Source organism: Peromyscus eremicus, chromosome 8b (genome assembly GCF_949786415.1).
Source record: "Peromyscus eremicus chromosome 8b, PerEre_H2_v1, whole genome shotgun sequence".
Classification (NCBI taxonomy): domain Eukaryota; kingdom Metazoa; phylum Chordata; class Mammalia; order Rodentia; family Cricetidae; genus Peromyscus; species Peromyscus eremicus.
This window is the reverse complement of record NC_081424.1, coordinates 32,566,875-32,592,049: the sequence shown is the minus strand read 5'-3', so window position 1 is coordinate 32,592,049 and position 25,175 is coordinate 32,566,875. Positions and strand designations below refer to the sequence as shown.

General features: G+C 39.3%; 2 protein-coding genes across 2 annotated transcripts; one reads left to right on the top strand and one right to left on the bottom strand.

Moving 5' to 3' along the window:
* Positions 1 to 2,449: 2,449 nt before the first annotated feature.
* On the bottom strand, positions 2,450 to 3,526 carry LOC131918862 (trace amine-associated receptor 7a). The gene has a single exon (XM_059273026.1). The coding sequence runs from the start codon at positions 3,524 to 3,526 to the stop codon at positions 2,450 to 2,452; it is 1,077 nt and encodes a 358-aa protein (XP_059129009.1).
* A 9,740-nt stretch (positions 3,527 to 13,266) lies between these two features.
* LOC131918861 (trace amine-associated receptor 7e) lies at positions 13,267 to 14,343 on the top strand. Its single transcript, XM_059273024.1, has one exon. It carries the CDS (start codon positions 13,267 to 13,269, stop codon positions 14,341 to 14,343), a length of 1,077 nt encoding a protein of 358 aa, XP_059129007.1.
* The last annotated feature ends 10,832 nt before the right edge of the window (positions 14,344 to 25,175 follow it).

Genomic DNA, 25,175 nt, shown 5'->3' with positions numbered 1-25,175 from the left:
CCTGCATCACACACATACACACAGATACACACAGATATAATACACACAAACACACACAGATACAATGCATACACACAGACACAACACACACAGATACAGCACACACACAGACACAACACACACACACACACACTTTGAAAAATAGATATGCTTTCAAAATTCTGAGAGATTTGGTATAATAGAAATACCATAAATATTTCACAATTAAAGAGTAAATACAGTTGTAATATTTTACGTATTTTATTAGAGCAGAGAATAGATAGCCATGGATCCGTAGAACCAGGTTGGTATAATTTTATGAGGACTGCCAAGGAAATGCTTAGAAATGAGAGGTTGTGCTGTGACCAGATGAGGAGCATTGGCTTTTCCTAAAGAACCACCCTTGGTCCTGTGAATATTCAAAAACAGCAGACATGTGACTGGAACCCTATACACCTTCCCAAGACAGAATCACAATGTCATAACCGAATCCTACATGAGAAGGATGCTTCATATCATTCTAAATGGGCTTTCGTGTCTAATATTTTGTGTTTGCCATAATGGTATGGTGGTTGACAAGAAAAAAGAATGTGGGAAGAAGTCTTGATTTGCAAATGTCCTTGCCCCCCTTGAATGAACCACAAACAATCTATACTTACGAGTTTAAGAAAATTCATGTCTATGACTTTTCACACTCACATGTCAGAAAGTTAGTAAGCAGTATATCTATAACAATGTCTAGCAGCCACCTGGATGCATAGGGATCCATACTGAGCTATAGTCATTTACTGTGACCATGCATGTTCTTGTAAATACTTCTGGATTTAAAAGAAGGATATTAAAATATTACTAAATTTAGAGGAAAAAATATGTTTGCTCAGCAAAAATCCATTGACTAATCATTACATTCCGTACACAGTGGAAGATCCCTGTCAGAAGCATGCAAATGAACAAGGAGAGGGAAGTAAATATGTGAGGTTCATTAGAAGGCGAAGTGTAACTTGATAAACAGGATAAGCAACCTGGGTCCTCAAGCCTCCGCTACTGTACAAGAAGGCTCTCAGGATCGATTTTGTCTTAAATTTTCATGAATAGAACACTTGCCAAGGTGTTGTTAAATATATAGGCCACAGAAGGTACATGCAATTCACAAACATGATCACATTGTTCTTCCTGATAGCAGACTACTGCCCATGGCGAGTAACTTACGATTTGTTATCTCAGCTAATCTGAGGGTGAATAAATGAATTTGAATGTGCTAGTCTGGTTGGGGAGAGACTTAAAGATTCCGAAAGATCAAACGGTATAAAATGTCATAATCATAGTTTTGTTTCATGTATGGACAGAACTTGTGTTAATAACTAAAACAGTTTATCTGATATGTTTTCTTCCTTCCTTCCTTCCTTCCTTCCTTCCTTCCTTCCTTCCTTCCTTCCTTTTTCTTTCTTTCTTTTTGCCTTAGAGAAAAACATCTTGTACAACACAGGTACTTTTGAACTAAGAAGTATGGATGAGAATATTGGTAGATTAGGCATTTGTATTACTATAAATTAATTACTCCTTCCAATGTCTACATTATCTGTGAATCTCACTTATACTTTACATCATGACAATTATTTTGTCATGCTATAATATAGGTAAATACATTGTACTTCAAAGAGCTCTAAGCAAATTGACGACTGTGGCTGGGACTCTGTCCTTGGTGAGTAGATAACATTTAGGAGTAATCTCATGTCCTTTGACTCTGGGGAAGTGAACACTCATTTCGAGGTTGTTTATATGTGAATGGATGTTATTACCTATGATGTTAGTTTTCTTTATCATTGCCAACCACTCAACTAACATCGTTGATACTATGTTTCGTGACTGAAATTGTACTTTGTGACACATGATTCTGAACAACACAGTGCACCCCTGTGTTCATCTGACACCTATGCTTTTCTTTCACATTTATATTATATTTTTTAAAAACACAGAAGAATGAAGATATGTCATATCCAGGGACTGCACTAATAGAAATGGGGAAATGCCGTAGTTTAAAATGTATGTGAATATACATATGACTAACAACAAACAGAGAAAGAGATATGCATAAACATGTGCTTGTGCGTGTGCGCACACACACACAAACACACACACACACACACAATTTTCTCAAGAATACTACAAGGAAAGGTTTAGTAATCCATCAAATAGGGGGAAACTCAGAACAAACCTAAGCAGAACAAAACCACAGTGATAAAAGGCAAAGTGGGCCAGCATCCCCCCATTCCAGGGATTCTGTACTGTTAGAACTTTTACAAATGAATTTCAATGTTGTGCTAATCAGGGAACAATTATAGCTGGATTTACTTGATTGGGTCTCAGCTGAAGCATAATGCTTCACTTTACAGAAGAAGATCTGGGCACTCAGTTTTCCTGGCGATGTTCTGCTGTGACTCTCCTTTCAATGCCTTGCTAAACCGAGAATCTACTCAGGAAACAAGTTGGTGGCTGAGGAATTCTCCCTTAGGATTCTGCCAGTGACAATCAGTCTGATGGCTTTCCGAAACCAAGGGTAAAAGAAAGCATAAATCAAGGGGTTCATGGCTGAGTTGTAGTAGGCGATCCAAACTAGTATTTCATACACATACGTGGGTGTGATGAAGCCCAGGAGAGCATCAATGATGGAGTCAATGAAGTACGGCAGCCAGGAAAAGAGAAAAGCTGCCACTGCGATTCCCAGGGTTTTTGCTGCTTTCCTCTCCCTCTTGGCCACCCTGTCCTTGTAGCTGTCTGATGCCTTGGCCGTCTGGTCACTCATTCTCTCAATCCTCTGAGCCTGCTGCTTAGCAATGAAGAAAATCTTAGTGTAGACAGTTATCATGACAAGTGTGGGGATGAAAAATAACAGAAAATTGATGAAGACCCAACTTTGATTCACTGCGATTTGACAGCCTCCCACACAGGTAAGGGCAGTCACTAGATCCTCCAGCCCAGCCTCATTTGCCCCTGTGTAAAGGAGGGAAAAGCTGTAGATGATGGACAGGAGCCAGGAGAAGGCGATGCATTTGCCAGAAACAGATGCAGTGAACCTGGTAGGGTAGATCAGGGGGTCACTGACAGCAATGTATCTATCCACAGAGATGAAGCACAAGTGAAAGATAGAAGAGTAACAGAATGACCCTTCAAAACAAGAATGAAATTTACAGTAACTGTCCCCAAAGTACCAGCAGCTCTCCACAGACCTCACTGTACTGAAGGGCATCACAGTCAGTCCCACCAAGAAGTCAGCACAGGCCAGGGATGCCACCAGAAAGTTGGCAGGAGAGTGCAGCTGTTTGAAATGAAGAATGGACATCATCACCAGGAGGTTTCCACACACAGCCAGCACAGCCCCAAAGCCAAAAACTGCATAGAGGATGAGGCGAGGGACCGGAGAGTAAGGGTTCCTGATGCAGGATCTGTTCAGGTTCTCATAGCACAGCTGGACAGATGTGGAAGCGACCAGATCTTCACTCATGATTCTTGCTAGATCTCTGAGAAAATTGTCATCCAATGTGTTCATGTATACTATTCCAGTTTTCAAAAAATCCTTGGAAAAAGATATAAAATGTCAATAATTCCTACTAGTTATCCCCCTCATTGTACCTGTAAATCTTTATAGCCATGTTTAAGGATATATTTATACCTTCATTTCATAAAACTAATTCCTTAATCATAAACAAGGTGTCAGTTTCTATCGTCATTATTTTCTTCCTAACATTTGAGTTGTCAATTTTCATTATTACCTACAATGCTATTTCAATTTTCAAATGTGCTTCTGAATTACCTACTTCCTCATATTGGAGAAACTAACGGGGCTTCCATAGTGCTCTGTTGTGAGATGCTTGCTTGTGCTCATCTTTTATTGGCATTACTTACCTAACTTCACAGACCCAAGAATGCCCAGAGCACACCTTCCCTGCAGGAAAGTAGCTTAATGACTTTCAATACCTAAGGCCCTGAAGACCGAATCCCCACAGTGCAAAGAGGAAAGTAAGAGACTTTTCAGCATGTTTATGCCACAACTAAATTCACACCCATCTAATTTGTGATGACATCAGATCTTTTCTGGAGATCGAGACGGGAACAATAGCTACCCTGACCAGATCATTGTTCAGATTTGTAAGCCATACTAATTCTCTTATTAATTATTTGAAATTGCCATTGTGTTTTTACAAGAACTTTTTTATTAACACTTCTCACACTGACTGCCTTTAAAATGTCTTCAGATGATCTTTGGCTTTCCAGCTTTGCTTTTTTTTTTTTTCATTAAAGACACAAGGTGCTAAATTAATTAGTACTAATAGTTACATATCTTAAGACTTGGACTTAGAATAATGAGAAAGTAGAATATAAATAAAAAAGAAATAAAAATAGTCACTCTTGTTTTATTCATTTTGTAAATAGGAAATGTTGAAAATAATGTATATTTATTTTCATCTTATGCATGTGAGCATTGTGCCTGAATGTGTATATGTGCACCATGTGTGTTCCTGGTGCCTGTAGAGGCCAGAGAGGTCATCATATTGCCTGGAACTAGAATGACAGATGTTTTGAGCCACTGTGTAGGTACTTGGCACTGAATGGGGGTCCTCTGCAAGAGCAGCAAATGCTCTTAACTCCTAAGCCATTTCTCTAGCTCTGGAGTGTATACTGAAAATAAATTAGATAGAATGTAGACATTTTAACATGGCTCCCCTTTTAAGGTTTACATATAATAACTTTATTTATATGTAACATGCACCTAAATGTTTATATCTTAGTGAAAAATCTGAGGAAGATACAAACATAACTTTAGTAGTGGTTTTCTTAACAGGTGGCTATGGTAGAAAGGTCACATTGTTGCAGCCCATATTTCACACTGATCGGCACATGATAGTTGTGTGACTAGCTCTCACACAGGTTCAATTCCATTTATTATATATGAGCATTCTCTGGACAATGACAAGTCTTCTCCTCCACTTTTAAAAAATAATTTTCCATTAATTCTTTGATAATCTTACATCATGTATTTGTCTTATGAACATATTCACCCTCTCCCAGATTCATCACCCCATTTTTCCCCAACCTTGTGTCTCTCTTTTTTTTTAACCAATCTATCCAGCCCAATTAGTACTGAATATGGCTCAATTTTATCTCAGACAAATTTACTTGTGCTCATAAAATTCTTGGGTCTTTCCTTTTTAATCTATTATCTATTTGTCTGTCTATCTATCTATCTATCTATCTATCTATCTATCTATCTATCTATCTATCTATCTATCCATCTCCTCCCCCCCTCTAATTTATAATCACCCATTTCATTCTCCTTTCCTGTCTTTCTTTTTTCTAGTTAGACTCTTGTGATGTGTTGTCCAGGCTGATCCCCGAGTCCCAGGCTCCCAGGCTAGTCCTATTGCCTCGTTCTCTCCAGTGCTGGGATTGGAAGTATATGGCACTATACCCAGCTTCCATCTTAGTCTTTGCTGAGATTTTCCTCATCAATGACGTCTGGTCATTTTCCAAAATCATCGTTGAAATTGAGATACGGCAAATACTATAAAAACTGTCACATCAAATTTTCTTTAACTGAACTTAAAACAAATTCACTCATCAGCACATCTGAGTACATCCAATGCCCCTTTGTTGAATCAACATAGAATATTGTAATTTTAGAATACTTGCTAATTTTATAGTAGGAGAAAAGACACGTTGTGAATTAAATTAACAGAACTGTGAAAACCAATTCATTTTTCATAGTCATGTCAGTCATTCATGTATTTTTTGAGTGAGTTATCCACATTACTACTGAAGTCATTTTTAACAACTTTTATTACATTTATTTATTTATTTATTCATGTATTTACTTATTTGTCCGTGAGTGCGTGCGTGTGTGTGTGTGTGTGTGTGTGTGTGTGTGTGTGTGTGTATGTGTGTGTGTACTCACTTAATTTCAGGACAAGTTACTTGTCATGTTGACATTTTCTTTTGTTTTTGTTTGTTTGTTTGTTTGTTTGTTGAGACAGAGTTTTTCTGTGTAGCCTTGGCTGTCACAGAACTTGCTCTATAGACCAAGTTAGCTGGAATTTACAGAGATCCGCCTGCCTCTGCCTCCTGAGTGCTGGGATTGAAGGTGTGTGTCACCACTGCAAGGCTATGTTGACACTTTCTTATGTGTGGTTCCCCAGGAGGGCTCTCCAGTAAAACTGTCACCAGTAACATCTTCTTGGCACTTTCCTTTTCTTCTTGCCTGTTCCAGTGGCTTTTAACATTTCTGTTTCTCCCAGGCTCCTGTCTTTGGGTCTGCTCAGCCTGCTCTTTAGTTTTTGTTGAACTGTGTTAAACAGCACTCTTACCAGGCATGTCCTTCTCTGCACCGCCCAGGACAGACGCTGCTCGTAGGGGAGCAGAGCCTTGTGGTCCTTTCCTTGGAGGTTTCTCTTTTCATGCATCTTGATCTTCTTCCCTATTTGCATTTTCTCAGACCCACTGCACCGTTTATAGTAGATTTCAGCCGCAGGGAATTTTTTTTTTTCTTTCTGTGAACATTCATGAGCTTCTCAACTTTCTGTTTTTTCTGGTAAGCTAACAATATTTGTAGTGTTAGCGGTGTAATTCAATATATTCAGTTAGCAGCGTTATGGCAGCTGCTGGGCGCAACCTCCAAACTACAATGAAGCACCCAGAGATCCAGGAACCAACCTGGTGCTTGCTCAAACAGGGAAGACTTTTAGTTTCCACCAGCAAAAGTGAGCATGGCATATTTGCCTTTCTGTGCCTGGCTTATTTTGCCAAATCTATCATCTTCCAGTTCATTCATTTTCCTGCAAATGATAGGATTTCATTCTTAGTGACTGAGCAATACACCACTGTGGATGTACACCATGTTTAAAAACTACCCGTTTCTTAATGGACACCTTGGTTAGTTCACTATTACAGCTATTGAGAATAGAGCTGTAAAGAACATGGGAAGCCAGGTGTCTGTTTTGTGTGTTGACTTCATTTTCTCAGGCACACTTCTAGGCTCTGTAGAACCAGATCACCCGTTAGTTCCATTCTTCAGTTCTTTGTTTGTTTGTTTTGGTGGGAGGTTGGCTTGCGCAGCATTTGCTGTCTTGTGTACGGCAGTCAGAGGCAGCTGCCAGGAGTCAATCTCTCCTTATACCGAGTAGATCCCAGGCATCACACTCAGGCTGCCAAGCTTGGCAAGTGCTTTTAGTCGATGAGCAGTTCACCGGCCCCATTCATTAGTTTTTAAAGAGATTTCTCACTGATTCCCACAGCTATTTTAGTTTATTTTCTCACCAAGAGTTTGTAAGGACTCCCCCTTTTCTACAGTTTTTCCAGTATTAGTTATTTTATTTTGTTATTATTTTTCTTCCCTTTTTTGTACTAATCATTTTCCCTGGGTAACAGGTTTCTCATTTAGTTGTGGTTTGAACTACCCTGATGGTTCAGAATGTGGAACTTTTCTTGGGTAATTATTAGTCATTTGTATTTAATCTTCTGAGAAGTGTCAGTTCATTTTGGTTCACTTGTCCACTGATTGATTGATTGATTGATTGATTGATTGTTGTCATTTGGATTTCTTTTTTTTTTGCAATTTTTAATATTTCTAGATACTAATCCCTTATTGGACAAATAGTTGTGTATGATGTTTCTCCCATGTGTAGGCTGTTGGATCATTCTACTACTTGTTTCCCTTGTATGCAGAAGCCATTTAATTTGATCTCATTATTAATCGATCTCATTATTTGATTCTTTTTTTTTAATTTCCTGGTCTTTAATTAAAAGGTTTAAATCATTTCTTTTCATTTCACTCATTTATTTTTATTATTTATTTGTTTGCTTGCTTTAATATGATCTCACTATGTAGCTCTAGCTGACATAGATCTATGTAGACCTGGCTGGTCTTGAACTCAGATCTGTCTGCCTTTTCCTTTTCAACACTAAGATTCAAAGTGTGTACCACAACATCTGTCTTAAACCATTTCTTTTAAAGATTTATTTCATTTTTAATTTCCATGTGTGTGTTTCCATTTGGGGTCTCTGAAGGCTCAGAAAAGATGGCCTAACGGAGAGAGCTCTGAGACAAAAGAGACATCAAAATCAAGATTACAATGTCTCATTAGCTACACGAAGGGGAAAATTCAATCAATAAAATGAAACTAAAAATTGTGGGATGCAAAGTGCAATTTCTAACTTGATTAACTCCACATATGATTAACTCCAACCCTGATGCAGACAACATGGATGGAAGTTCAGTGGACACAGAACAGTGTTCAAAGCGTCAGAGAACAAGCCAGACAGCTGAGATGGTTCAGAAATTAAATAGGGAAGGGACACACGAAGGTGAGTGGGGTACTCATCAAAGATTCTTCTCAGCAGCATCTGCTCCTGCTGGGACCCATGGAAACTAAGCGGAAAATGATGTTTTAACTGTCCACCTTCAAGTAGCAATTGGGAGAAGTTTACTAAATTGCATTAAAGCACCAGTCAAAAATACTGCACCTATACTTAGCTTGCCCTAAGGAAACCAAGTCTCCTCTGGAAGGAACCACCATTCAGAACCTCTGGAGTTTTCACTGAAATGGTAATGGGTGTAAGGCTGTATTAAAAACTACTAGGGAAGTTACTCATATCCTTGAGGAAATTATAATTAATTTCTTTGGATGCTGCTGTGGGATGTTCTGTATGTTATGTGTGTTGCTTGATTGGGTAATAAATAAAACACTGATTGGCCAGTAGCCAAGCAGGACAAAGAGAAGAAAATTGGGAAAAGAGGACAGCTGAGGAGAGAGACCTGCCAGCTGCTGCCATGACAAGCAAGATGTAAGGTACCAGTAAGCCACGAGCCACGTGGCAACTTATAGTTTAATAGAAATGGGTTAATTTGAGATAGAAAAATTAGATAACAAGAAGCCTGCCATGGCCATACAGTTTATAAGTAATATAAGTGTCTGAGTGATTATTTTATACGTGGGTTGTGGGACTGCAGGGGCTTGGTGGGACCTGGAGAGAAGCTCTCCAGCTACAAATGGCGCCCAATGTGGGGCAAGAGTTTCCACCTAAAACCTGAGAAAAAAGATTCTAAAACAGAGCTAAAAACAGTTCCTAGTTGTCTCTCTCAAGTTAGCAGAAGCCTGCATGTTTGAGCTACTATCTACTATGATGGGTTCCTGGTGTGCACGCTCAACCTACAGTATGGTGGGAATGAGACCTCTACCAGTGGCATATTACGCTGCCTGGTGGATTTAGCCTTTGCTAGTACAAAACAAAAAAAGAGGTTTCTGGGCTACACACTGCTTTGATAGAAGCATAGACCCACTATTTCTGAGAGTTGATGGCTCCCAGAGCTGGCGGAAAACGTACCACCGCCATGTTGGGAAGCTAAAGTGGGCGGAGCCAGCAGCCACAGCACCATTTCAGTCTTAGAATGCTACAGTTTAAAGCAATAGGTTCACAATAAGACTGATTCAGATAAAATAGTTTACAATGTATATAAAAATGTATGTAGGCTTGAAAGAGAGAGAAAAAGGAATATATGCAGTTATATAAACAAATAGATAATTTTAAAAAATAAAGTCTTTAAAGAGATAGTAAAGGTAATATAAAAAACAAGCCACATAAAGATGGCTATCACACAGAGAATCTGGATTATGTTCTCTTTGATATTTGTAACTGAAGAAAAACACTTGATTGTAAAAGCTGTTGAGTTATGCCAAAATGTATATTTTAAAGGTACCTTGAATTCAAAATTTGGATGTAAGGATATGTTGCTTTGGAAAAGAGTCTCTGCTTTTGTTTCTACAAAAAACCAAAGGCTATGGATTTGTTCCAGATTAAGATACATCAGGTTTGACCAGCCAAGACCTCCTGAAAGGTCTCCGATGACACCATGGCCCAAATGATCCAACATCCAGATCAGATTCAAGGCAACTGGCTCAGACGATACACCCTTACGGACTACTCCATAATCCTAAAATTTTCTTTGTGTCCCCATAAGAAACAGCGCCCCCCCTCCAGTAGGAAGTAGTAAGAGAAGCTACACCCAAATTCCCAAATATACCAAGCTGGCTTTGGAGATGGAATTGGCTCATCCCTTCTCTAAACCCAGACATGGTGCTTAAAAAAAAATGGTTAAGAGATTCTTGTGTCCCAAATCAGAAGAGCCCTCTGGTGTGGGACAGAGAAAAACAAATATTTTTATTTAAAACAGGTTGATTATAAATGCGATCTCTTTCTAAAAAAGAAAAGGGGATATGATATAGATATATAGGATATAGAGATGACAGGATAAAAGGGTAGATTAATGAACCAACTTTTAAAGAGTAACAACTTGTTTAAAATGTTTTACATTGGTATAGATTTTAGTTTATGTTTAAAATGTTTTACATTGGTATAGATTTTAGACTATTGATACAAGTTTAAACTTAATTTTGTTATACTATATATATATATATATATATTTCTATTCTCATTTGAGATATTATGTTTATGTAACTTATTTAGATTGTAAAGGATAACTAAGAAATACAGATTAATAATTAGTCTTCTATGATAGTCAAACTTGTAACATGTTAGTTAAGTTTTCTAGGTATATATGGATATATTTCTGATAGATAACCTTCAAATACTTCAAAGACCTACAAAATATGGCATTTAAAATGTTTTAAAAACTTTGACTTTCTGGACAGTGAGACATGTCTGCTCCTGGCAGCACCTATTTACTTCAGAGAAGAGTATGGACATCAAAGACACTGCATATGGAGTTTATCTTCACTTTGACAAAATAGCCATTTGGGCAAGAAACTATTCTTGCCTGGACTGCTTGATTGATTGAACATACAGGACCCATAGAAAGAAGACCACTGAACTTAGCTTGGCAAAATGGTCCTTCAGGTTCCTGCTTCGCAGAGGAAACTGCCAGACATTCTACAGGACACTAAAAAAAAAAAAAAAAAAAAAAAAAAAGACTGAGAGACTCTAGCCCTGTGGGCTGAAGACAGATGCCCCAACTTTACATAGGAACATTAGGTGACTGTCCAGGCTGCCAGCTGTCTCTGTCTACCCTGCAAGACTCCTGAAAGTTGCTTGCATCCTTCTCCCATTTCTGAGGTAATATTATATCCTTCTGAGGTCTTTGATGTAGTTGAAGCTAGATAGTTACAATTTTCCTTAGTTATGATAAAAGATAAATTAGATATAAAACCTTAGACTCACAAATATAAGATAGATAGGATATCTTCTTTAATTTTGCCAAATAAACTAGTCATTATAAATAGACTAGATATTATAACTATAATTCTTTCTTGATAACTATTTTGTTATCTGTAATTTTACTATGCAAAAGTTAAAACCTTCCTTTTAGAAAAAAAGAAAAGGGTAAGTGCTGTGGGATGTTCTGTATGTTATGTGTGTTGCTTGATTGGGTAATAAATAAAACACTGATTGGCCAGTAGCCAAGCAGGACAAAGAGAAGAGAATTGGGAAAAGTGGACGGCTGAGGAGAGAGACCCGCCAGCTTCTGCCATGACAAGCAAGATGTAAGGTACCAGTAAGCCACGAGCCATGTGGCAACTTACAGTTTAATAGAAATGGGTTAATTTAAGATAGAAAAAGTAGATAACAAGAAGCCTACCACAGCCATACAGTTTATAAGTAATATAAGTGTCTGAGTGATTATTTTATACGTGGGTTGTGGGACTGCAGGGGCTTGGTGGGACCTGGAGAGAAGGTCTTCAGCTACAGGATGCCTTTTCTTACCAAAAGAAAATGTTAGTTTAGTTCCTTGAACAAAATATTACTATTATAAGATATAAACACAGGTTTTGGGATACTAGTCACAGAAATGAAAAGTAAGGAAAGGAATAAAAGTTTGAAATTATGACCTGTAGAGATTATGCTTCATTCCTGAGATTTATATTAAAAGATAAGCCATCTAAAATTCATACAATTAAAATTAAACAATGCTCCTAAAATCCTAAACTATATTATTATCTCCAATAATAAAATGGACGATTTGCAATTAAACAGAAGTGAAAATACTATCATTATATTTAGCATGTGTAGGAATGTCCACATATGTGCGCAGGCATGTGATAACCTGTAGGTGCACAGGCATGTGATAACCTGTAGGTGACATTGGAGTCTTCTCCAGTTGCTCTCCCCTTCTTCTTTGAGGCAAGGTCTCTCAGTTGAAACCATACTTGCCAACACTACTATTCTAGCTGCCCACTTGCTCTGGGAATCAACTGTGTCTTCTTTCTGAGCACTGGAATAACAGGTGAGCATTGATGTCTACCAGGCATTTATTAGGGTGCTGAGGATCCAGACTCTCATCCCGACATGTGCACTGCCAGCACTTTGATTACTGGACAACTCCCAACCATGAATATTTTTCCACATTTGATTAATACGTTATCTTTCCAGTGATTTCATTAAATCAAATGAAGGACACAGAGAAGAAACTTCTATTTGTTATAATAACCCCTTGTCTCATTCCATGAGCAAATCCTTGCAGTCCATACCCTCACTTTTCCAAATCAGAAATATTAAAGCTGGGGCAGGAGAAAACTGGGTGTTCCATGACTCAGCATCATATTTCTTTAACACAGACCAACACCTGAAGAAAGAAAGAACTTTTATGCAAGAATTTTGATCACTTTCAATGTGAGGGTCATTAGTAAAATTTCTCACAAGGGGAAAGGCGAGCTCTAATAAAATGAACAAAGCTTCAAATTCTGGGTGAAGTTCTGTTGTGGTAGGTATTATGCTCACCTACATTATATAGAAAGGTCAGCTGTCACTAGCAAATTAGAAGGGGAAAATATGATTGTGGAACAAACAACATACTCACTGGCAAGCTCTTACTTGCCTTACCTCACACCATGGGGATTCAGTCCTAGAGACACACTGCATTTAGCATCATTAGGCTGCTTTCCTGAGGGTTAAAAGTGCTTGGGGGGCGTTACCATAGGTTAGTTAAATAAGAATGAGAATACTAACAAAAGGTGGGATTTAAATGTGTGTCACAGAATAGATTGGTGCTTTGAGATGTGAGGAAATAGATTAAGCTGAGAAAATATTTAAAGTCAACGTAAACAGCATTGATGTAATAAAGAAGGTGGACTGTGAATTATGAAGCAAATAATGTTTGAGAATGAAAATCTGAATTGATGTCTAAGCCTAGTGTAAAGATGTGTAGGTAAAGAGAAAGATGGACAAAATTCATTAATAATTATACATTCTGTATTTTTTCTGAGGATTTTTGGAATAGCGTACATGGCTACAGATGATAACAGTTTTGTCTGGGATCAAGAAATAATCATGAGTGAAGACCTGGTCCCTCTCACACCTGTCCAGCTGTGCTATGAGAACTTGAACGGATCCTGTGTCAGAAACCCTTACTCCCCGGTCCCTCGCCTCATCCTCTATGCAGTCTTTGGCTTTGGGGCTGTGCTGGCTGTGTGTGGAAACCTCCTGGTGATGATGTCCATTCTTCATTTCAAACAGCTGCACTCTCCTGCCAACTTTCTGGTGGCATCCCTGGCCTGTGCTGACTTCTTGGTGGGACTGACTGTGATGCCCTTCAGTACAGTGAGGTCTGTGGAGAGCTGCTGGTACTTTGGGGACAGTTACTGTAAATTACACACTTGTTTTGATGCATCATTCTGTTACTCTTCTATCTTTCACTTGTGCTTCATCTCTGTGGATAGATACATTGCTGTCAGTGACCCCCTGATCTACCCTACCAGGTTCACTGCATCTGTTTCTGGCAAATGCATCGCCTTTTCCTGGCTCCTGTCCATCAGCTACAGCTTTTCCCTCCTTTACACAGGGGCAAATGAGGCTGGGCTGGAGGATCTAGTGACTGCCCTCACCTGTGTGGGAGGCTGTCAACTTGCAGTGAATCAAAGCTGGGTCTTCATCAATTTTCTGTTATTTTTCATCCCCACACTTGTCATGATAACTGTCTACACTAAAATTTTCTTCATTGCTAAGCAACAGGCTCAGAGGATTGAGAGAATGAGTGACCAGACGGCCAAGGCATCAGACAGCTACAAGGACAGGGTGGCCAAGAGGGAGAGGAAAGCAGCAAAAACCCTGGGAATCGCAGTGGCAGCCTTTCTCCTTTCCTGGCTGCCGTACTTCATTGACTCCATCATTGATGCCTTCCTGGGCTTCATCACACCCACGTATGTGTATGAAATACTAGTTTGGATCGCCTACTACAACTCAGCCATGAACCCCTTGATTTATGCTTTCTTTTACCCTTGGTTTCGGAAAGCCATCAGACTGATTGTCACTGGCAGAATCTTGAGGGAGAATTCCTCAGCCACCAACTTGTTTCCTGAGTAGATTCAGTTTAGTTGGGGATTGAAAAAGAGTCACAGCAGAAATTCACCAGAGAACTGAATGCCACATCTTATCTTGTAGAGTCATGGATTATGCTTCAGCTGTGAATGAAACACTTAAATCCAGCTTCTGCCTTTTTCAAGAAATGTAAAATTAGTTTCTATCTGTAATGCAAGTAGATGACCCTGGATCTAACCATTTTCCACTGTGTTTTGTACTGGTTAGTGTTGGTTGGTTTCCTGTAGCTGCTTTTCCCTCCTTCCTAAAATTCTAGTTGTTGTCTTTTGTTAAACTTTTTAAGCCTCAATTTTCAACACATAGTCATTAAATCCCTTGGTAGTATTTTCTACTACAATGTAAATGAAACAAAAAGACCCTTGTGGGCTCTCTCTTCCTCACAGGAGGGGTGTGTTGGGTTCTCTATTCACTGAGGCCCAGATTTGCACTTTTAAAAATGTGACTTTTATGGTCAGGAAAAATAATCCAAGAAGTTGACGTATTAACTAACATCTACTCCATTGTTTACAGAGGAAGGAAAAACGCTGTCACAAAGCTCACAGCTGTTCAGTGACCTGCTTTCTAGGAACAAGCACCCAGAAGAGAAGTCACAGTCCAAAGGCCTTACCAGTTGTTATTTTTAGAAATGAAGGATTTAAAGATGGTTATTCTTTTTTTCAAGGTGATTTATAAATTAGCTGATCCTTCACTTATTTTGTAAAGTTTCTATAGATTTATAGAAGTTTTTAAAAAATATACACAAGAATCAAATTAATAATGTGTTCAGCAGAGGAAAACAGTAAACTAAAGGGCAAAGTATGCATCACCCTGAATCTTGAAAACACATTTTCATAAGGATCCCCGGATGTATTCCTTAAGCTCCACCCCCTAAAAAGTCTGAATTAGTCATAAAAATTATCCTGGATAAAGCCAACTATGTGTTTAACAGGTAACTCTCTCAATAGTAAATTAGAGAGCAGTCTACAGTAGTGAAATAAACAAATTCCATAGTCTAGTCTAGATTACTTTCGTTCAGATAAGACAGTATAAAATTATAAGCCTTGTGCCTGGAGCGACAGCTCTGTAGTTAAGAGCACTGGCTGCTCTTTCAGAGGTCACTCTGTGGCAGCTCACAGCCCTTTGTAACTCTATTTCCCTTCTACAACTTTGGCTTTTGCAGGCACAGCAAGCACGTGGTGCACAGATACATGTGCAAGCAAAACACCCACGCAGGTAGTAGAAAAACAAAGGAAGAGTCTGAGCCTTCTGTATTTGTTAAAGTTATAGATGCATACTGAGATGTTCTTGCTTACTATTATTTTTTCTAATATCTATGTTGACATGCACCATGAATATTAATGATTGCTGTCTTTTATTATCAGATCTATTTTAAACTGGTAAAGCTTTCCCTTAGAGATGATACAGTATCTGATTTTAATTTGAGACAATTTCTCTATTGGTCAGACTAACCTATATTGGATTGTAAATCCAGGCAATCCCCCTGCTTCTGCTTCCTGAACATTGTGATTAGAGGTTTAAGCTGTCACTCCTGCCTTATTTCTTATTTTAATGTGTTTGAGGAAGTCTGTCCTTATGTGAATGAAGGCTTCTCAGACTCCTTGAAGTCCTCTGCCCATAGCTGTTTAGTTCAGATATTAAACATCATCAGTTTCTTTTGACTTCAGCTGTTACAATAAAAGTGACTTATCCTGCAGCCATAGAACAGTGTCCTTTCTTCACTTGAGTGACAGCGTACATAAACAAAAGCTTTACAGTAGTTGATGCATACTGTAAATATCTACATTCAAAAGCAACTCTAATATTTAGTTCAATACACTCAAAGAAGCAATTCCTTTTTTTAAGTAAACCTTTGTGCTATCTCATTTTTATGTCTAGAGTTATCTACAAGGATGAAACCTCATTTGAGAAAATGCTTCCATATGCTCTAGCTGCATGGCATATTTTAATTAGTGATTGATGTGGGATGACCAGCACATTGTGAGTGGTGCCATCCCTGGGCTGGTGATTTGGGTTCTATAAGATAGCAGCCAAAAGACATTTAAGGAATTGCTCAGCATCCTCAATTATCAGGGAGATGCAAATCAAAATGACTCTGAGATACCATCTTATACTTGTCAGAATGGCTAAGATCAAAAGCACTGTAGACAGCTTATGTTGGAGAGGATGTGGAGCAAGGGGAACACTCCTCCACTATTGGTGGGTGCTGTGGGATGGTCTGTATGTCAAATGTGTTGCTGATTGGTCAATAAATAAATCACTGATTGGCCAGTGGCCAGGCAGGAAGTATAGGCAGGACTAACAGAGAGGAGAATTGAGAGAACAGGAAGGCGGAAGAGAGACACTGCCAGCCTCTGCCATGACAAGCAGCATGTGAAGATGCCGGTAAGCCACGAGGCACATGGCAAGGTATAGATTTATAGAAATGGATTAATTTAAGATATAAGAGCAAGAAGCCTGCCAAGGCCATACAGTTTGTAAGCAATATAAGTCTCTGTGTTTACTTGGTTGGGTCTGAGCCACTGTGGGACTGGCGGGTGTCAGAGATTTGTCCTGACTGTGGGCCAGGCAGGAAAACTTTAGCTACATGTGGGAGTGAAAACTGATACAGCCACTTTGGAAATCAGTATGGCAGTTTCTCAGAAAATTGGGAATCAATCTACCTCAAGACCCAGATATACCACTCTTGGGCATATACCCAAGGAATACTACATCATACCACAAGGGCACATACTCAACTATGTTCATAGCAGCATTATTTGTGATAGCCAGAACCTGGAAACAACCTAGATGCCCCTCAACTGAAGAATGGATTAAGAAAACGTACACATACACAATGGAGTACTACTCAGCAGAGAAAAACAATGCCATTATGAAATTTACAGGCAAATGGATAGAACTAGAAAATATCATCCTGAGTGAGGTAACCCAGACTCAGAATGACAAACATGGTATGTACCCACTCATAAGTGGATACTAGAGATAAAGCAAAGGGTAATCAGGCAACAACCCATAACTCCAGAGAAGCTAACTAAAAGGGAAGACCCAAAGAGGGATGCCTGGACTGCCCTGGGAAGGAAAATAGATAAGATCTCCATGAATAAACTGAGGATTAGGGGTGGGCAATAAAGGATAGGTGACAGAGGATGAGAACATAAGGGAATGGAATGGTTGAGCTGGAACAGGGAGGGAGGAGGAATGCAATGATAAAGATACCATGATGGAGAGAGACATCATGGGGATAGAGAGAAGCCTCCAACTACTGGAGAGGTTGCCAGGAGTCCTTAAGGATGACCCAAGTCTGAGCTACTGGCAATAGTGGAGAGGATGCCTGAACTGAACTGGCTTGCCCTAGAGATCTGAGCAGTGAATGCCCTAACTGTCATCACAGAGCTTTTCTCCAGTGACTTATGGAGGCAGATGCAGAGATCCACAGCCAAACACTAGACAGAGCTCCAGGAGTCCAGTCAAGGAGACAGGAGGGATTCTGTGAGCATGTGCATCAGGATCATGATGGGGAACATGTAGGGACAACCAAAACAAACTAGAGGGAACTCATGAAAGTTGCATCATTGGCTGTGGAGCCTACCTAGAACTAGACTGGGCCCTCTGTATGGCAAGACAGTTGTGTAGCATGATCTGCTTGGGAGGCCTCCTGACAGTGGGATCAGAATCCATTTCTGGTGTATGGGTGGGCTTTGTGGAGCCCACTACCTATGATGGGACACCTCGTGCAGCCTTGAGGCAGGGGCAGTGCCTTGGACTTGCCTCTGCTGAATGTGCCTCCCCATGGGAGGACTTGCCTTCTTGTGGGTGAGAGTGGGAGGTGGGTTGGAAGGTAGAGTATGGGGGGCCAGGAGGAGGGAAGAGAGGGATCTTTGATTGGTGTGTAAAATGAATGAAAAATTTTTCTTGCTAGTAAAATAAGAAAGAAAAAAAGATAGCAATCTGAGCAAGCTATTTTGAACTAGACAGTAAGTAGCACTCTTTCATGGTTTCTGCATCAGTTCCTGCCTCTAGGTTCCTGGCCTCTTAGAATTCCTGCCCTTACTTCCCTCAGTGATGGGTTGTTACCTGGTGGTGTAATATAGGCTGAAATAAACCATTTCCTCCAAATTTTCTTTGGTCATGGTGTTTTATCACAGCAGTGGGGATCTCTGCAGGTGTCATAGCAGGCAGGAAAATGAAGAGGTGAGAATAAAACTCGGTTCAGACTGACTTTGTCAACCTGGATCAAACTTCATGAAGTCTAATGCAAAATGGTTTATTGTAAGCATATTTAAACACAATAGTATTTGGAAACAGTTTTCTAGGCAACAATCATTCCAATTGCAAGCACATAATAAAGCTTAAGATGGGACTACAAACTCCATGTGACCATGTAGGTTTATTTTGTGCCTAAAAGGCCTAGTATCTAGTGTGGTTTCTAAACAAGGTAGCCAGAGAACCCAGTAGCAGACACACTGATGCTGTGGGATGGTCTGTATGTCAAGTGTGTTGCTGATTGGTCAATAAATAAAACACTGATTGGCCAGTGGCTAGGCAGGAGTATAGGTGGGACAAGAGGAGAATAAAGCTGGGAAGTGGAAGGCTGAGTCAGAGAGACACTGCCAGCCACCAAGATGACAAACAGCATGTGAAGATGCTGGTAAGCCACGAGCCACGTGGCAAGGTATAGATTTATAGAAATGGATTAATTTAAGCTGTAAGAACAGTTAGCAAGAAGCCTGCCATGACCATACAGTTTGTAAGCAATATAAGTCTCTGTGTCTACTTGGTTGGGTCTGAGCGGCTGTGGGACTGGCAGGTAAGAGAGATTTGCCCTGACTGTGGGCCAGGCAGGAATACTCTAGCTACACACTGATCTGGAACTGGGAGCATGCAACAAGGGGGAACTTAAACCTTCTGAAGCTGGCATGTGAATTTATGGGATATTTATTCTGTGCTGTGGACCTCTTTAATTACAAGGGTTTATATTCTTCAGTACAATCTGGTAGAACAGGTAAGACTGTTCCTTGGTTATTGAGTGCACTTAAGTCAGGAGAGGTCAATTCTCATGGCTTTTGTTTTTATAGACAGATGTGAACATGCACCATCCAGGACTCAGAGAGTAAGTGTTGCTGCTCCTAAATGTGCCTCACTGCCATCATGAAGTAGAACTCGGCCAAGTTGGTTAGAGCCTGAATTATGGAACACATAAATTTCACATAATTACTTCAAGGGAAAATATGATTTTCATCACGAAAATTCTAATTAAAGGGGTATATGTATTTGTACATGTTCATATGCGTGTATTTGTCTATGTGTGTGGGATATATATATGTATATGTATATATATGTGTGTGTGTGTGTGCTTGTGCTATTTTGTTTTTTCCACCAATTTTACCACTCTTTTTAAAAATTATTCATTTATTTAACATCCTGATCACAGTTTCCCCTTCTTCCTCTGTTCAAGTTTCCCCCTCCCCTGCTCCCCTTCTCACCACCCCCCTCCAGTCCACCTCTACTGTTTGTGTTCAGAAAAGGGTAGTCCTTACATGAGTATAAACAAAGCAGGATCTATCAACTTGAAGGAGGACCTCAGTTTTAAGGCTGGCGAAGGCAACCCAGTGTGAGGAATAGGATCCCCAAAACCAGCCAAAGCATTAGGGATAGCCCCTGTTCCCACTGCTAAGGGTCTCACAAGTAGACCAACTAGACAACTGTCACTCAAATATAGACAGTCTATGTTGGTCCCATGCAGGTTCCCTGGTTGTCAGTTCACAGATTCTGTGAGCTCCTAAGGGTCCGGATTAGTTGTTTGTGTGGGTTCCTTTGCCACTACCTGACCCCCATGGCTAGTATAATCTTCCCCCCTCTCTTCATCAGGATTCCGTGAGCTCAGCCCACCTATGCTTTATCTTTCAGATCTATGTATTAGGTCATTCCACTGAGAATTTAGGAATTATGTAGATAAAACTTTGTATTCAGTTGGTATGATGTTAAGTAGTGAACACCGATTTAACCATTTGATTATTAAAATGTGGAATTTTACCATTACTTGTTAGAAAATATCTAGACCTTAGGGCCCCATGTGATCTGACTCCTTCCTCCATACTTCTAATGCTGCCACATGGTCGAGAGCTGATGTCATCTCAAGGCCTTGCTCCACTCTCTGAGTAACAGATTCTGGCTGGTCAACGCCTATGTCTAGCTTTGGTGGTTTTGGAATATGAACTAAGGAATCAAGTGAGTACATCTGGTTGAATGTTTTCCCTACAATAAACTTAAATTTTTATAATGCAAACCCAAATATAGAAATTTAACATGTGTCCAAAAATATTAAATTATCAATTGTTATTTATGTTCAATAACTAAATAAGATATGTCAAAACAGGTGATAGTATACTATGGAATACTGAAATTATTCAGAAAAGGAGCAAGGAACAGAGTTTGACCACCAAATTCTTCCTTACCTCATCTTGTACCATGAAGCCTGACTAGTCAAATGTATCTCTAGTTTCATTTTAGCCTACATTTGGTCTACCCCAAACACAAAATGGATTTATCATTCCCTTTCTCTGTGCTGTTTACTATCCCTCCATCAATTCACCATGGTAGATAAATCCACTAGATAGATTCCACAGCCTATTACTTACTTCATGAATTTAAAAGTTTATTCAAAGTATAATTTAAATTAAAACTTCAAAATCATGTACAATTTAAAGCACCATCTTTCCTGCCCATACTACCCAGTATCAGACCATTGAATGATGTCTCTTATCTCTCAGTCTTTCCGTTCCCTGTTTATAAACCCACTCACTGTCCAGAATTGAGAAAGATGAATCCAAGAGAACACTGATACCAGGAAAATAATATTCCCTATGTGTAGTAGTCATAAAGCATTGATGGAGAAAGCCCACGAAGTGGTGACCAAACAAATGTAAGCTCTGTGATATGGTACACATGGATTCCATTGAGAGACTCTAGCCCTACCAAGACATGTGGGTGAGATCTTTTTCAGTGGATCTCTTTCAATTCCTGCTGGCAGTCTGTCCATGACAGGAAACTTTATGGGATTTTCATAAGGTCATGTTGTTTAAGGACTATGACTTTGAAGAAGGTACTGACAAAGGGGTTCAAGTTTTAGTCTCTACTTAAGGTTCCTCATGTAGCAATATTCCTTAACTTGTACTGTGTTTATTTAGAACAGAAAGAAGATAAAATTGGGCAATTTGAGTGACTGGAAGAAAACTACACAGGCTCTCTCTGCCATGTAACAAAGAAGTGTGAGTTCCACATGATACAGAACACATACAGAAGGCAAAGAGCCTTGACAGAGCATGCATGGATTCCATACAAGAGGTGAATCTGTAGAAAGAGGCCATCTTGATGCAAGCCTTCTGTAATGGGGGATTATTACGATTCCCACAGAGTACTGAAGATGAGACCTCCCTGATTAGAGGCTTGAAACACAAAGATTGAGCCCACCAAAAGAGGGCTAAGAGTGGTTATAAAACTATTTCATTCATTTTAATCAACCCTTTGCTCCTCCTCCTTATGGGATAGAAACAGAAAAATCTGTGGTATAATGAATATGAAGAAAGACATTTATCTTCCTCAAAGCAAATATTATTCTCTGTTGCTTGTATATCGCTGGAGGAAAGGGGGGATAATATTCAGATGTGGACTGAAGTTTTGGAACTGAAATTGAAAGAAATCCAAATTTTCAATGCTCATGTTAACTAACAATTGAGAGTTTACCAAAAAAGGAAAAGGGAAGATTGGCTACAGAACACTTATATACTATGGTTGAGGCATCCACAATTTCATACATTTTCACACACACATCTAAGAATTCCTTAGGCAATTACCAGTATCAATAAGAAATATTTTTGAAATACATGTAGATCATGTAATGAATCAAGCTAAACTGTTACAATTATTCATGAACTCAAAGAATGACCTGGACCCCTTAGTAGACAGTTTGCTGCATGTGTTCAGGGCTCATAACTGTTCACACAAAGCTTGGAACTTTCATCTTTCCTGTGTTTGGTTGCTGCCATCCTCTTATACAGGGGTTCTCAACCTGTGGGTCTTGACCCTTCTGTAAGGATGAACTATTTTTTTCACTGGGGTATATCAGATATCCTGTATATCAGATAATTGCATTATGATTTATGAAAGTAGCAAAATTACACTTAGGAAGTAGCAATGACATAAATTATGGTTGGGGGGGTTGTCTCCATAACAGAAAAAACTGAATTGAAGGGTCACTTCATTAGGAAGATTGGGAACCACTGTATTAGAGTCTAAGCCATAAGGACAGAAAATAAAAACTTTCTCCCTTTCCTCTCACTAAATGTCTTCTTAATTTTGACTGTGATATGACCTCAGACCATCATTACTGTATCCTTCTCTAATGAGGAATGCTTCACACTCTCTATCACTTGGGTGATTACAAGTTAGTGGATTTTTTATAATGTGTTTCAGGAGCCAACAACTTGTAAACTAATGCTCAAGTGAAGAAATGAGACTGAAACCTTTTGTTCACCAAAGAACCAAAAGTTTGTCTGAGAATTGTGCTCTCAGGGTTAGAATCTTAAACCCCAGGGAAGCAAAACTTCTGTCCAACCTTGATCTGACTTTTAGTGAACCAATTTACTAAAAATAAATTTGTAAACAACCATGGAAGTAACATTTCTACAGGAATGTTACAGGCGTTGGGAATATCTCCTAATTATATCTTACCTCAGCATTAAGTTTTCATGGAGTTAGCCTGAAAGCAAAGGTCAAATTAACCTGGATGACTCTATTGAGCTTAGATTGCCTGATTTAAGTGTAGAGTAGTTGCAATATAAAAACTTTGAAGGGAAGTTTTGCCTGTATCTGACCAATCTTGTGTTACTGCACTATAGGGCATTGGCTTTCCCTTTCTAGTGCTTACAGCAACTCTAGTCACTACCACATGATGCAGTTACATCATTTGTTACAGTGTACTCAAATCAAAGTCACTATGTGATATATCTTTTTGTATATTCCTGTTTATGACTGCAGTCTTCACAATAGGCAAGTCTGGAATCAGCCTGCTTACCTAACAATGGAAGAATGAATTAAGGAAATGTTGTATACATATCAAGTGGGGTATTATTCATTTTCAGAAAATAATATTACTTGTGAGTCCATCTCTTGGGAGATGGAGACAGGGGGTATTAGACTTCAAGGTCATCTTCAGTTCCTAAGAGTGTTTGAGGTCAAATTATGCAACATGAAGTTTTGGATCAAGAGCTATAACTACTTAGAATTTGCGGTAGTAAAAGGATGTGCAGCTCTTGTGGAAGACCTGAGTTGAGTTGCCAATACCCACATCGGGCAGCTCCCAACTGCCTGTAACACAGGATCAGGTGGATCTGGCTTCCTTTGGAACCTACAGTCACATGAACAAACCCATGTACAGACACATAGGTAAAGACACCATGTGTGTGCCTGTCACCTACTCCTGGGGAACAAAGACAGGTGGATCTAATGGGTCCACTGACCAGTCTTTCTAGTCCAATAGGGAATGGCCAGCTCCATGTTTAGTTATAGACTCTATCTAAAAAAAAAAGAGGAAGAATAACCCGCTCACCTCATACCTGTAACTTCCACATCACACATACCAACATCAACAGAGACTCCAATTATGATAGATGACCTTTCTTTTTGGTAGGGTCTCACTATGTAGCCCTGGCTGACCTAGAACTTATTCTGTAGATCAGAGCAGTCTTGAATTTGTAGAGATCCCCTTGCCTCTGCCTCCTCAGTGATGGGATTAAGGTGTGTGCCACCATGCTTGGTTGTACTGGGTTATTTGTTAGTGTGTATGTGTGTTTGGTTTTAACTTTATGCATTTCATTTAAAGGTGAGAATTTCTCTCATTTTCCTCTTCCTACCATCTCTGCCATTTTTATCACTGAGAATATTCACTGTTAGACATCAAATCTTAAGAAGAGACTTATGTAAGTTTCTTCTCATTGTTCATATCTCACCCTTTGGAAATTCCTATTGTCATCATTTCTGATGTGCAATTTGGCTTTGTTTCCTGGGAACTTTTTCTCACTTATTACTCAACATTAGGAGTGGAAGTATTGAAAAGTGAGTAATACATGTTAAACCCTCACCAAATTTCAGGGCTTTAACAATGAGGACAGTCCTAGGCACACAGAGCAGGTACTGAAAATGACTGGTTAAATTATAAAGTCACAGCAGAAGATTTGCTGCATATTTTTGGAAGAGTAATTGCTGCTGGATTAAGAATAAGTTTTTCTCAGATTACACTGAGATGTAAGAATCATGACCATAACAATGAAATTTATGGAACACACAAATTTAAATAGAATTCACAACTGCTTTGTAGGTTCAAAGATTAAAGCTGAAATCAAGATGTGACAGGGAATGTTTGACAAGGACACCTTGGATATGCAAATTAATGAGGGTTCTTTTCTTTTTTCAGCACTTAAAAAATTGTCATCTTATGTGATTGATCAAAATTCTGTACTTGTGCCTGAATGAACAGCAAGAAAGAGATGGTGCTAAGAGAAGAATCTTGTCACCCATAGCCCTCTGCTACAAGAACCCAAAGGAGTCCTCTGTGATAACCCATTCACCTGGGACCTTGGTGATTGTCTACACAGTATTTGAACTCAAGGTTGTGTTGACTGTATTTGAAGAGCTCCTGAAGATGAGCCTCACTCTCCATTTCAAATCATGTATTTCATCACTGTATTTCTGGCTTATTCTGATTCTGGGTGGGAGTCTCTGTAATGCTCGTCAGCATGTTCACATCCATTAAGAGCTGTTGG

Excerpts from the sequence above, each read along its gene's own strand:
- LOC131918862 (XM_059273026.1), bottom strand. The coding sequence starts at position 3,526 with ATGAACACATTGGATGACAATTTTCTCAGAGATCTAGCAAGAATCATG.
- LOC131918861 (XM_059273024.1), top strand. The coding sequence starts at position 13,267 with ATGGCTACAGATGATAACAGTTTTGTCTGGGATCAAGAAATAATCATG.